This window comes from Pogona vitticeps, chromosome 5 (genome assembly GCF_051106095.1).
Source record: "Pogona vitticeps strain Pit_001003342236 chromosome 5, PviZW2.1, whole genome shotgun sequence".
In the NCBI taxonomy this organism is placed as follows: domain Eukaryota; kingdom Metazoa; phylum Chordata; class Lepidosauria; order Squamata; family Agamidae; genus Pogona; species Pogona vitticeps.
In genome coordinates, this window is record NC_135787.1 from 186972214 (window position 1) to 186987154 (window position 14941).

Genomic DNA, 14941 nt, shown 5'->3' on the forward strand with positions numbered 1-14941 from the left:
TCACAGGAGACTTCCATCAATGCCACTTTAGACTTGTTAGACCTTGCAAATCAACTGGACCAAGAGCCAAACAATTTTCACTGGCAAGGATCTTTGCCTCAGGGAGCGACGTTTCTTGAGACACGCCTCACATTTTCGAAACAGATTTGAGGTGTTCGTACATAGCACTACATTATGCCTCACCTCTGCTGGAGAGATCTCTTAAAATTTTAATATACATTTCTGGAAGCATCTCCTTGAATGGACCGAGAGGACACAGCTATTGTTTTCTTCATTACATTTGGCTTTTTCAGGCTTCCTTAAAATGGCTTCAGTGGCATGGCTTTTTAGGGATTTAGGTAATTGGATCATAAGGCTTTCACTTCTGGGTCAGCAGTTCAAAGCTGTTAAGGCCTTAAAACCCATTACAGCTTCAGAGCTTTTCTGTGGCTACCGTGGATTGCTCCGTTTCCTTGCGTTGCTTCCCCACCTTTCTCTTAAAAACCTTGCCTCACCCAAGAGTGAAGATCCATAGCTGGAGTAACAGTTTCAGGAAGTTGTAGAAGGGATTTGAAAAGTAAAGGAGGATTGTTGTGATAATGGCAACTCAGCTGTGGGATGGGGAGGGAGAAAAATTGGAGGTTGCTCACGCCACTTCCTATTAGCCAGAGGTAAACAGGACTGCTTGCACCCGGAGGCCAAGGATAAATAGCAAAGGGAAGGCTATTATGCCCTGCTTTATCAGCTCCGGGGATTCATTTGGTTGGTTAGAGCTGAAAACAGAATGCAAGGCATGAACCTTAGGTGAGCCAATAAAGCCAATTGTAAATAGACAAGAGCTTCAGTGCATAGCAGGTTTTGAACTGAGGATCTGAGATAGGGATTTGGCCCCAAACCAGCTCTTGGCAAAAGATGGGATCGCAAAGATAGCAGCCGTGCCAGAAGCCTCCTTCCGCCAATAGGCCCGAACGAGTCAGGTGACCTCCCCTAAATCCTAGAAAATCCCGTGGCACAGATTTGCTCGCTGATCTGGGAAACCAAGTCTGGAAACAGTGACTCAGAGAAAACCATGTTTCCAGATCCCGGAACATGTTCACTCCCGACAGCGTTGTCCTGTTTGTAGTGCATGAATCCAACACCAGCCTTATAAAGGAAACCTTTGTTTACGTTTCAGCGATCAATTAATTACATATACAGTGGACCCTCGACTTACAGACGGCTCGACTTACAGACTTTTCGAGTTACAGACTTCTCTGGCCGCAAAATTTAGATTCGACTTGCAGCCGGAGAATCGACTTACAGACCAGAAAAAAAACAAAATGGAACAAAAATAGAATAAAAACTGCCAGCTATGGGATTAATCGGTTTTCAATGCATTGTAGGTCAATGGAGATTCGACCTACAGACTTTTCGACTTGCAGCCACCGTTCCAATACGGATTAATTCCGTAAATAGAGGGTCCACTGTACGTTAGTGAAGTCCCTCAGTATCCCTTGATTAATTTCTTCTTCTCTACCTGTGTTCCTCTCTATTGTCGTTGTAGAAACTCTGGGTTGGGATTACCTGACCAGCAGGAAACATATATTTTATATTATAATGGAATAGGCTGTCCAAAGATCGCACTTTGAATGTCTTTCCAACACTCTTTGCAAAATACACTCTCGTACTTTTTGGGCACCAGTGGCAGAATGTTATTTTTTAAAAAAAAACAATAGCAGCAGTAGCAACAACAGTGAATGCACAGGCGAGGGTGCTTATATAGTAATAACGTTGCCTCATGTTGTCCCATGTTTTGATACAATGCGCATGCTCGGTAATTCCTAAGATTTTTGTGGTGTTTTTACCTGTCATGGCTAGGAAGAAGTCCACCTGTGGCTTTAGTGCATCAAAGATACAAAGGAAAAGCATTTTTTAAATGTCAGACTTCACGTTTTTAGATCTTTGGAGACTGGTGAGCATCAAGTTGATGTGGATGCCTCTTTAAACATTGCAACCTTCATAAGAAAACTGTGAAAAAACAAAGAGCTTCTGTAACCACAAGCTTAAAACTGTCAGCAAGAAAGGTAACAGCTTGTTCAAGAAGCAGTTTGCGTGAAGAAATGGAAAGGCAGTTTAGTATTTGGGTGGGTCATCAAATGCAAAGAAGATGCTCTTGTGCCAACTGTTAATATTAGAAAGGGCAGTTAAAGCCAATATTTATTTCTGTATTGTTCTCAAAAAAAACAATGAAACAAGTCTGCCAGTGATTTGGAAATCCAACGAGGCTTAGGTGACAATTTATATTTTTTTTTTAAAAAAATTGTTTCATATCTTTGCCCCTTTGCAAATCTCTATAGTGAGGTGCATAAGCTTGAACCTGAAGCAATGAAGACACATTTTGAAACTGCATTGCTGCAGAGATGGTTTACCTTTCTCCCAACACGCATTTCATTAATACAACTAATGGAGTGATATTGAATGTTAAACCTACTGCCTCTTACAGCACATTCGCAACACTTGTACAGAAGATGGATGATGGCGATAAACAATCCATCAGACATTGTTTGACGCTGGAAAGGCTACAACATTTTGAATGCCATTGATAACATTGCAACAGCCTGGAATGAAGTAACTCCAAAACTGCAGGAATGGTGTGTGGAAGAAGAAATAGTCAAAAGTATACAGCAATTTTCGGAATAGGTTATCTGAAACATTGTCAAATTGGCCAACGAAGCGAGACAGAAGGGTGTTGATGAGGAAGCATTGATAAGAATTGCTTCAGTCTCTTGGTGAGAGTCTTAACAATGACAAACTTCAAAAACTAGCAGAGCAACTCGTCCACCGTGAATTTACAGCTCCCCGTGCTAAAAGGGAAATACCTCTGAGAGAACTTATAACGGATTTTTTTTCAGGAGCAGCTACACTGTTTTCACACAAATCAGAGACCAGTTCATAAATTAAGAACTCTGATTATAAACAGACCTGTAAGGCAAAGCAAAATGATATCCTATTACCAACAACCACTTTGCAAGAAAAAAACTCAAGGGAAGACAAGCAATTATTGACTTCTACATCATCAAGACACCAAAGTTCACAGAAGATTCACAGTTTAGTCCACAATCTAAAACAAATTTATTGTACTGTGCATTTTTGTTGTTGTTTAGTCGTTAAATTGTTCCCGACTCTTTGTGACCCCATGGACCAGAGCATGCCAGGCCCCAACATGAAAAAAAAAATCTTATGAAACAGTACTCTCCCCCCATTTGCTCCGGGACAAATTTCAGTGACCAAAATCCTGCTGTGTAAGTTATCCGAATGGAAGAGTGATGATGTCACCATCAGGAGACATTTTTCAGTAATTAAAGACTTCCTGCTTCTTTCTTGTGGCTCCCACAGCTTGCACACAATGAAAGGGATTGCAAACGTGGGAGAAAATCCAGGAGACAGAAGAAGGAAATCTTTAATCACGGAAAATCTTCTCTTGCAGATGACATCATCACCCTTCCAGAAGGCTTAACTTTTGCACCTGGATTTGGGCCAGTAAATCTGATAAATATGATTACTCCTGACATGGGAGAGGGCTAGATTGTGCCTGCCTGCCATAGCAGGTATTAAATAAATGAAGTCCATTACCTAGATGGATGACTCTGTCAGTTCTGACTGCTAGAATATTCAGTTTTCTAAAATCTTGAGCTTCCATTCCTCATATGATGAGACTTGTGAATATTGTTAAATTTTTTAAATCAAAAGTAAAATGCAGTGAAATTCTTACCCATCCCTCTTCTCACCTACAACCTATCCTGCCCAAAACCATCTGGTCTAAAATTGCATTCCGAGTCCAGTCAAATGCCCCCTTCCCGACTCCAAAAATAGATAAGGAAGGCAAACATAATAAAGGCAGAAACTGCCAAGAAGTGTATCCTGTTGTACTGTCTCATCAGATAAATTCCTATCAACCTGGACTTCAACTCCTCTTAAAGCTATTAGAAGCTGAGGCATTTGGGCTTGGCTGCCAAGCAGGAGACAATAAGATTTCTCTGGCTGCTGTGTAAATCGGGATCAAAAGGCTAAACATCATATACAGGGAGATGGCCAGAATTCATTGGGAAGGCAAAGAATGGAAAGAGAAGAAGGAAATGTCTAGCCTATAATTGGAAGTCTGCTGTCTGCTGATAAATAGGATTATTGATGGTGCACTGGTCAGAAAAAGCATTTGTCTTCTGGATGTCAATTTGGCTTCTAGTGGTGCACCCTCATTAAAAGCCCTTAACCTTCATCTCCTGAGAAATCTACATGTGGGACAGGAAGCAACAGTTAGAACTGGATATGGAACCACTGATTGGTTCAAAATTGGGAAAGGAGTACGACAAGGCTGTATATTGTCCCCCAGCTTATTTAACTTATATGCAGAATACATCATGAGAAAGACTGGACTGGATGAATCCCAAACCGGAATTAAGATTGCCGGAAGAAACACCAACAATCTCCGATATGCAGATGATACCACTCTGATGGCAGAAAGTGAGGAGGAATTAAAGAACCTGTTAATGAAGGTGAAAGAGGAGAGCACAAAAAATAGTATGAAGCTCTACATCAAAAAAAACTAAGATCATGGCCACTGGTCCCATCACCTCCTGGCAAATAGAAGGGGAAGATATGGAGGCAGTGACAGATTTTCCTTTCTTGGGCTCCATGATCACTGCAGAGGGTGATAGCAGCCCCGAAATTAAAAGACACCCACTTCTTGGAAGGAAACCAATGACAATCCCAGAGAGCATCTTAAAAAGCAGAGACATCACCTTGCTGACAAAGGTTCACATAGTCAAAGCTATGGTTTTTCCTGTAGCGATGTATGGAAGTGAGAGCTGGACCATAAAGAAGGCTGACCGCTGAAGAATGGATGCTTTTGAATTGTGGTGCTGGAGGAGACTCTTGAGAGTCCCCTGGACTGCAAGGAGATCAAACCTATCCATTTTGAAGGAAATCAACCCTGAGTGCTCACTGGAAGGACAGATCCTGAAGCTGAGGCTCCAATACTTTGGCCATCTCATGAGAAGAGAAGACTGCCTGGAAAAGACCCTGATGTTGGGAAAGTGTGAAGGCAAGAGGAGAAGGGGACGACAAGAGGACGAGATGGTTGGACAGTGTCATCGAAGTGACCAACATGAATTTGACCAAACTCAGGGAGGCAGTGGAAGACGGGAGGGCCTAGCATGCTCTGCTCCATGGGGTCATGAATAGTCGGGCACAACGACTACACAAGAAGAACAACAAATCCTCATATGCCATGAGAGAACATTTCAGTCACCCACGATCACATTTTATGGCAGCATCCACATTGATACTCTGCTGCCTTACAAGCTGAAGAGTCGTAAACAGTGAGTCTGAACTGCAGCTACGTTTCATACAAAGGCGTGTGAGGGTCTTTTCCCCTCTCAGTTTTACAAAGAACAAACAGAAACAACAACAACAACAAAAGTTATTTATTATTTATTTCTTGAATTTATATACCGTCCCATTAGTGCAATGTACGGTTCTAAGCAGTTTACAACAAGTTTAAAAAAACATTATAATAATCCTGTAGTCAATGAAAACAGATAAGCAAACAACAAAAACTCCAAGAGGCGGAGATTGTAAAAATAAAATCCAGAGCACAAGGCAAATAAGCAAACAAAACAAAGAGGAAAAACATATCAGGCTTGGTTGCCCAAAAAAGGCCACGTTGTAAAGCAGTGTTTTTAAATGTGGGGAGTCGAGAGAGTCAGGTCCAGGTTGATTCCAAAGCGTTGGTGCCACAATGTACTTCTGGTGGATGATTTCCTGGTGTCCTTTGGAGTGGTGACTCAGGGGGCCAATGCCTAGGAGAACCGCATGGAGCAGGTAGATGACCTTGGAGAAAGATTTTCCAAGAGAAACATCTGGAACAAAAATTGTTCCAGAAAAGCAAATGACATTTTACCTTTAGGTCACCTTTGTGTCACTGTGATAATATTGAGGGGGGGGATTACTTTGGGGGTTGCCATGTTTTTGCCATACTCAGCAGAACCAATGACCTGGAGAGGTGTTGAGTGCTTCAACGCTGGAGGCATTCAAGAGAAACTTAGACAACCACCAGGCAGGTATCCTTCGATTTGTATTCCTGCCTTGAGCAGGGGGTTGGACTGGATGGCCTTATAGGCCCCTTCCAACTTCACGATTCTATGATTGTAAAATGAAGCAGCAGAAGAGAGAAACTGTTAATTATTGTAGGTTGGCCTCATGGAGGGGCAGGTTTGTGTGTATGGGGAGAGATTTTGGAATTATTGGGAATTCAGGAAACACAAGCCATTATACATCACGACTCTAATTCTACGGCTAACCCTGTGGCTAATCTCAATAAATTGGAATTCCCATGGGGTCAGAAAATACTTTGTCACTCAGTGCAGGATTTTTTTGTCGTAAGAAGGCCAGTGGCTACACGAGACTTGGTGCTGTATGAAAGAGATGAACCTTGAAGAGACTAGTTGAAGCATGGCAAACGGCCTTGACCCCGCAGGGCGATGCCCATGTGAAGCCAGTTCATTAAGGTTCTGAATGCCATGGCAAACCACAGCTTTGTTTCTTGCTGTCAAGTCTTCTGTTTTCTGTTTTAGATTTTTGCATATATTTTTTTGCTATGTACCATTGTGTTGTCCTTTGTAGACTGCTAAATGCACGGATGGAGAAAAGTGGCAGTATGGGGTGTCATTCATACCAGTGTGAACATGTTCCAATTAAAACACAGCTTATTTCTCTGCATCTCCAGATGTAAAGCCTGATACAGTCATGAATAGCATAGCTCAGTTCTACACATGTCTAGTAACGCATGGAATTGACTGATCCATCTAGAAATAGATTTATATGTGATACAGTGCAGTGGGCAACCTGTATTATAATGTAATATAATAGATTATCCTATACTACAGTGGGGTCTTGCCTTGAGAACTTAATCCGTATTGGAAGGCGGTTCTCAAGTCAAAAAGTTCTCAGGTCAAATCTGCATTTCCCATAGGAATGCATTGAAAACCATTTGATCCGTATCTGCTCTTTTCCGTCCATAGAAACTAATGGGAAGCTGCTATTCCGCCTTCGACCACTAGAAGGGGATATTTTGTTTCTTTTTTTCTTAGGTCAAGAAAGGTTCAGGGAAGGCAGGGAAAATACAGTCCAGGCAGTACCGTACCAGGCAGTCCGAAGACTGTCTCCCAATCCACTCTCTAAACGCTGGGATGAGTGAGGAAGCAGACAGGCACCCTTTTCACTGGCCAACAGTTAACTGAAAGTTCACATTTTGCACTTTCCCTGCCTCCCACGTGGTTTTTTTTTAGTTCTTAACTCAAATCTAAGTATGTAAGTCAAGTCAATATTTTCCTATGAGAGTGGTTCTTAAGTCAAAATGTTCTTAACTCAAACCGTTCTTAAGTCAAGACCCCACTTTATCTGGTCAAGGGGAAATAAACTTCAACCACTGGAAGTTGTGACACCAGGGCTACCAGACAGCATGGGCATAGCATACAGCCTCATACTCCTCTGGAGGAGGGTGGTAATGGAAAATGGCAGTCGTGAGGATTCAATGCAGCTGTGGTATGAATCCAAGAGGGATGGAATCATGGAGCCCATGAGCCACATGGAGCCCAAATGTGCCCCACCACACAGATCTCCCATGGTTAAAAAAAAAGAAGTACTAGAAATGGAAAATCACAACTCTCAAGAGACGTCATATTTCTCCTATTAAATGCGGTTCCTCCCTACATCTTGTTTTGGTCCTAAAAGTATTTTTTTTAAAACCACATGTAATGTTCCGATCACTTCGAGTTTTGTAATAAAGGGTATGAGTGCTGTCCAGAATGGTGGCAGAAGATTAGCATAATTGCTTATATCCTGACATATAAGCATCTGTCCATGAGTAGGTAGATTATTGGCCTAGTAGCAGAAATCTGGATGACCAGAAAACTCTGGATACCCCGAGGAACATCGGTGAACGAGAGTTTACTCTTGGAAGCAGAATCCAGAAGGGTGGGAAGCATCACAAGCAAGAAGAAAACTTTAGGGGGAAAAATTAAGTAAACAAAATTTGAAAGCAAATAGAGGAAGAGTGTCATATGATGTTAAAAAAGAGGAACTTACATTCATTCTAAATGGGCGGGATATAAATTTAATAAATAAATAAATAAAATATCAGCAAATGGAATTAAAGGTTGGCTTTGAACCTGTGCATGTGTTTGTGTGTGCACGCATGCATGAAAAATCATAGGCATTGTTTTAAAGTCTACAATACAAGAGTATGTTTTTATTCTTTCTTTATTGCACAGTTTGACATAGATAAAGAAGCAGGGGAAAGACAGATATATCACCGGTACTGCATGGAACGAGCATCCGTACATTGTGCCCACGTGTTTACTACCGTCTCCCAGATAACAGCCATAGAAGCAGAACACATGCTGAAGAGAACAGCTGGTAAGGTTCATACGTCTCCGAGGATATGGTGGATAGATTGCCTGGTTGACCCAAAACATTTTGTTCCCTGAGGCAGAACAACAAATGGGACTTACCTGGTTTTGCTGTACATAGTCTTCGAGCAGCAACTTGGCAAAAGCACAGAAGTAAAACGGCATGGGAAGGGGTGGGGAAAGCTTAGTGATCGGAGAGATTAAAGTTTATTGACGGAGACTGATGTTGGGCAGTACAATGATACCTCGACTTACGAATGTCTCCACTTGCAAACGTTTCGAGTTATGAAGAGCTCCTTTCGCAAAATATTGCTTCGACTTGCAAACAGAGCCTAGACTTACGACCAAAAAACCCTTTCCTGCCCTTTTTTGACCTAAGTTCATCTTAGGCCAAAAGAAGAAAAATTTTAAAAAAATTCTCCTCCTAGTAGTAGAGTATGGATTAACCAGCTTTGCATTAGTTCCTATGGGAACTAATGCCTCGACTTAAGAACAGCACCTCGACATACGAACGAAAAACAGCCGAAATGGATTAAATGGTTTTCAGTGCATTCCTATGGGAAATTTTGCCTCGAATTAGTTCATAAGACGAGGTACCACTGTATTTTTCTTGGTTCACTAGGGAGTTACAAACCAGAGTTTTCAAGTTCTCTGGAATTATTCACCAGACAAAGATGGTGTAAAAACTTGGGGTTAAAGCAAATATTTCAAAAACTGGGCCAGATGTAATTCCTATGGCTCAAGAAAGCCGGACTGCCAACCAAGCAAAACTGAGTTTAGGTTTGCATGAGACAGAGGTGACCAAAACATCAGTTGGCAATTCCTGTCCGCGACCCCCCCCCAAGACAAAAGGCAGGCTTGGCATGTCTCCCCCTCCCCAACCTGATATGCAGAGTTCTCCCTCTTGCCTTAGATGTAATGTCTGTTTATAAGCTTGATGCAGTAAAATGTGCAACAAGGTCTGAGTGTTCACATGAACAAACCAGGAGAAAACATTTGGGTGTCATAGTAAGCTAGAACGTCATTTGCAGTCAAACTAGTAGCCGTGCCTTGTGGATTGAGGAGATTAAATCCTACAGTGCAATTTCATGGAAAAGTCCCTTCCCAACCATCCAGCTGTGGTATTTTAAGTAGTCAATGCAAAACAAACAAACAAAATATTAAAGTCATCTGTTCTTAGCAGTGAAATCCAATGTCAAGGCAAATAGTTCATTGATGAGTTTATTGACTATTTATCCAGAGATCTTGAATATCCTTCATGATATTAACTAACACAACAATAGTAGTTGAAAATCTACTAGGTTAACTCCCGTTGTTACATGTGTAAGCCCTGAGCAGACCCATTAAATCACTGGGAGTGACACAGGTTTAATTTGACGAGTCCCGTACATTTATTGGATCTACTTTAGTTGACACTGGCAAATAAGTTAAGCAATAATTTTAAGGGAGGGTGTTTTGTTTTGTTTTGCATGTTAGCCATTCCTAGGGAAGACTATGGCCATAGCTAAATTCCATCCTAGAATGTGTACTCACCTTCTTAAAGGCCTGGACTCAGTTGTTAAAGTTGTATAACACCTTAGAAGCAAAACTGATGCTTGCACTCACAAAGGCAACCCCCACGATTCCCAGTTAAAAGAATCAGATTGCAAGGACTGGAGGAGACTTCCATCTGAAATCCCAGTCCAAGCAGGACTGTAAATTTACAGTTAGCACTCATCTGCTATAGCAGTAGTTCCCACTGGTCTAGATGGGGTAATGTAAAGCAGCCTCTTATGTTACATCTCAGCCTTTTTAGCTAATTTTTTTAGGGTGTACCTGGAGGAAGGTTGAATAGGTGTAATGCACGCGTAGGATTAGTTGCCCTTGCTGAGATTACAAGATTACAATCTTGATATTTAGTTCAAAGTCTGAAATACAGTATAGAGTCTCCGATATATGTGTACATCTCTTGGAAAGTGGGATTGAAGCCTTAATAACAATAATCATCATAATTCACACTGGTAATTAAAGGCTATTTCCAGTTGTAAGTCCCACCTAGATAGAGTAGTAGATCCATTGAATCAGTGGTTTTATGTAAGTGTTAAATTAACAAATGTTCTTTATCATTTTGTTGGAACTAATAGCTGGATTTGTCTGTAAGCACACAAGATCCTTGCATTTGTTCATACCTGGTTGGTGTTTTGTGTTTTTAACTTATTGCCCCTTCAATTAAAAATCACTCCCACCTGTTTGCACTGGCTTCTTGCATTGAAAGCCCATGGAAACCTTAGTTGATTGACTTTCTTATTCTGCCAATGAAAGCTGGCTGCCCTTTAGAGGACCCCATAATACCTGATGCCCCACGTCAGAGTTGGGAAATCTGTTGCTCAGAAAAGGTCAATAATCTTTGCCAGAGTAGATCATTAAGCTGAACATCTAGGCAAGGGCATTTCCGATCGAAACAGTCTGTGAATTACAGACAAAACAAAACGCTGATTGTGCCACGTTGGGGAGAATTGGAAGATTATATTGGAAGCCATGAGGGTCCGAGAGTCAGTGCTCCAGCCTAGCCCTGCTCCAGCAGCAGAATTAACTCTTGAAGAAAGATGACAATGATGTCAAGCCAATTTGTTCAGGTTTCAATTTCAGGAGAGATATTCCATGCTCCTTGTTGCAAGGCCATTCCTTAGAAACTTTGAATTCTGATCCTCCTGAGCCATTTTGGAAAGGCTAATGTGTTGTGTGTGATAGGTGACCCTGTGAGTAATTTTCCCTATTCCTGTCCAGCCCCATTGAGAAATGAAGGCAAGCGTGTTCTTCTTTTCCTTCAAGATCTACTCAGCTACCACTGCCTTTCCTCTGCTTTTACCAGATGTCGTCACTCCCAACGGCCTGAACATTAAGAAGTTCTCAGCCATGCATGAGTTTCAGAATTTGCACGCCACCTGCAAAGCTAAGATCCAAGAATTTGTTCGAGGCCATTTCTATGGGTAGGCTTCTCCTGTTCAAAATGGATGGTTGGGGGATGGTTGAGTTACTCCAGTTTTTTAAGCCTTGCTAGATTGCAAACTTACGGTGTAAGATTCCTTCTTCACATTACAGGTGCAACATAGAAGCCTTACTCTTAGATTGGCAGATGTTTGATTTTATGCGTGGCAGGGAGAGGAAGGTGGAGGGCACCACTACAGTTTGCTGTTGAATAGATTACCTACTAGATGCGTAGCTGGAGCTCTTGGTTCGTTATAGTGGTTGCTGGGTGCAGATGTGCTGACTTCTGCTTGTCTTTTGGCTCTAGCTGCAAAGTGCATGGACCACAAAGAAGCCCCCCCCCAAACACTCTTCCAAATCAGATGGACTTTGATAAGCAGAGTGATTTCCAATCATTTTGCCTCTTCTCCACTACAAGGATTTCCAAGGGAGATGAATGAGGAACTGCACTTTAATTATTCCAGCCCCTCTTGCTCCAGTCGCTTAGGCAGTTGATTTCTCTCTCCTAGAATTGTAAACCTATAACTAGGAAGGAAAAAGGGTTGCAGGGATAATAGGTAGGTAATGGTTGGTCTGTCTATCACATCGCCCTTGCAAATGTGCCGCTTTCTGGGAGAGAGCAGCAACAGCGGTGATTAGAGACCTGAGCATCCCACAGAATCAACTTCCAGTGTAATTCAGGTGTTGTGCAGGCTTCTCAGCTTCGGGGAACTCCATGTGGTGCTGAGGACCGTTTGTACACCTGCACAAAGATGGTACAAACATATACCAGTGATTCGCTTTTCTTGCTGGGGCAGGGGGTTTAGAGAGCTTTTACTCCACAACTTCCCCTAAGGTGCATTTCTTCCCATGTTCTTCCTTAGATGGCTCTTTCTTCATTGCAAAAAAAAAGAGCATATACAGTGGTGCCTTGCTAGACAGTTACCCCACATGACAGTTTTTTCACTAGACATTGACTTTTTGCGATCGCTATAGTGATTCGCAGAACAGTGATTCCTATGGGGGAATTTCGCTGGACAATATTTGTTCCCTGCTTCGCAAAACGAATTTTTGCTAGACGACGATTTTGACAACTCCGTCCACGCTCACAAACAGGTGTTTTCGGGACCTAAACTTCGCAAGACAGCGATTTAAACAGCTGATCGGTGGTTCGCAAAGCAGCTTTCCTATGGCCAATCTTCGCTAGACAACGACGATTCTTCCCCATTGAAATGCATTAAACAGGTTTCAATGCATTCGCTAAACAGAGATTTCAGAGGAACGGATTATCATCGTCTAGCGAGGCACCACTGTATATGAAATGGAGGGGAAATTAGCTAAAGTGGTGACAGCAAGATAATAAGCAGTCGTTAAGGCATGTCGTTCCAGGGGTACAGGTTGTGCTTGAAGTAATACCCAAAAATCACATGTCACATCTTTGATAAAGTGTGTGTGTTTTGGGCATTCTTTCTATTATAATTTTTTATACTTTTTTTCCTTTTTTAGATCACTGCCTATGGGCCCCATGTGGGAAAACCAAGTGGCTATTCTATACAGATAGGACAGGAATTCTAACTTGCTGTAACTAGTTATGTAGTTGCTGTATGTCAGTGATCTTTGTTCAGCACTGTGTACCGGGGGGCACTGTTTGATCAACCATTTGAACCATCTTCTATTTGCTCTGTTTTCAGTCATCTTGATTTCAACCTTGAAAGGACCTTATTTTTCTTCATTGCTGGGAGATACGAGTTTTCAAACAAAGGAGCTGACATGTTTTTAGAGGCTTTGTCAAGATTAAACTTTCTACTGAGGGTAAGAAAGAAGTTTCTTGAATCACTCAAAAAGTATATACGTTGAGCCGTGTTTGATCCAACCAAAGGCCAGTCTGATCTGCTCTCGATTATGAGGTGCTTTTCAGGAGTTCAGTATGCTTATCCCAAGTCCCAAGCTGCTGTTCTATGTTTATTGATTCATTCATTTAAAATATGTTTACCCCATCTTTCCCTTAAAATAGGAGCCAAGGCGGCTTGTATAATTTTTTTCATTCATATAAAAAGCGAAAAGCAATATTCAAATATTCCCGTCCAGTTCTGCGGTTCCATGATTGTTTTAAAAAAAGAATTAAATAAATATCATATTAAAAATATGAGATAAAAGTATTAATAAAACAAATTTAAAAGCAACTAAAGTACAAACCATTCCATTTATTCAACAACCCTTTTAGAAAGTCAGTCACTAAGAGAAACTGTGCTTGAAGAGAAAGGAAAGGTTTTAATTGTTTTTATGAATAATTTATTGTGAGTCGCCCTGAGTAGACATATGTCTAGAAGGGTGGGATAAAAAAATCAAAGAAAGAAAGAAAGAAAGAAAGAAAGAAAGAAAGAAAGAAAGAAAGAAAGAAAGAAAGAAAGAAAGAAAGAAAGAAAGAAAGAAAGGTCTTTACCTGCTTGCAGAATGATAATAAAGATGGGGCCAGTCTGGCCTCCAGTGGGAGGGAGTTCCAAAGTCTGGGAGGAGCCACAGAGAAGGCCCTCTCCTTAGTTATCCCCAAACATATATGTGAGGATGATGGAATCAAGGACCTCCCCTGATGATTTTAACACCCAGGCAGACTCATAAAGGAATAGTCCATGGAGGGCTTTATAAGCTAAAACTATCATTTTGAATTCTGCTCAGAAATGGATCGGCAGCCTGTGGAGCTGCTATAACAGGGAGCATTAATGTGATCCCTGCAACCAGCTGCCTTTCAACTGACCAGGAGCAGCTCTGTCTTGTCTGGGTCAAGTTTCAGTTTATTCACTCTCATCCAGTCCATTACTGACACCAATGGACACTGATCTAGAACAGAAACAGCTTCCTCAGATTTAGATAGAAAGGAGATGGATGTCATCCACATACTGGTGATACTGGACGCTGGATACAATCTCTCCCAGTGTTTTTCTGTACAGCTTGAGGTATGCCAATGGCCAAGGTGTTGAACAGGAATCCCTCAGCACCACCTTCTGAGTCCTTCCCTCCAGCAAGGACCGGAGCCACCCTAAAACAATGCCCCAAAATCCCATCCTAAAGAGATGGCCTGGAAGGGTACCCTAGTCAATGGTATCAAAAGCCACTGAAAGGTCTAGCAGGACCAACAGAGACACACTTAAACTGTCCACCATAGGTCATCCACCAAGGTGACCGAAGGAGTCTGCATCCCATAATCAGGTTCAAAGCTAGATTGAAGTGGATCTAGATAATACTTCTCCTCCAGGAACTCCTGGAGCTGAGAAGTCATGACTCACTCCAGCGCCTTGCCCAAGAATGGAATATTAGAGACCGGGTGGTAATTATCCAATATTGTGGGATCCAAGGAGCTTTAAGGATGCTAGGATCCTACCCTACTGCAAGGAGGTCTTCCCCACTCCTTGTCCCACACGACCAGTCCCTCTCTGGATGCTTTTATAAGCCAGGATGGGCAAAGATCTAACAAGCAGTGGGTAGCCTTCACATTGTCCATGAGTCCTATCCACCTAATCAGGCTGCAAAAAACTGAAACCCATCCGTGAACATGTAAGAGAGCAGGGGTC

General features: G+C 41.9%; 1 protein-coding gene across 1 annotated transcript in view; it reads left to right on the forward strand.

The window, feature by feature from the left end:
* The window catches only part of GYS2 (glycogen synthase 2), a 61288-nt gene that overhangs the window by 24129 nt on the left and 22218 nt on the right, over positions 1-14941 (forward strand). The window contains exons 5-7 of the mRNA XM_020801074.3: positions 8289-8433; positions 11278-11395; positions 13064-13184. Coding sequence (XP_020656733.2) covers positions 8289-8433; positions 11278-11395; positions 13064-13184 — 384 coding nt within the window. The remainder of the gene's footprint in view (positions 1-8288; positions 8434-11277; positions 11396-13063; positions 13185-14941) is intronic.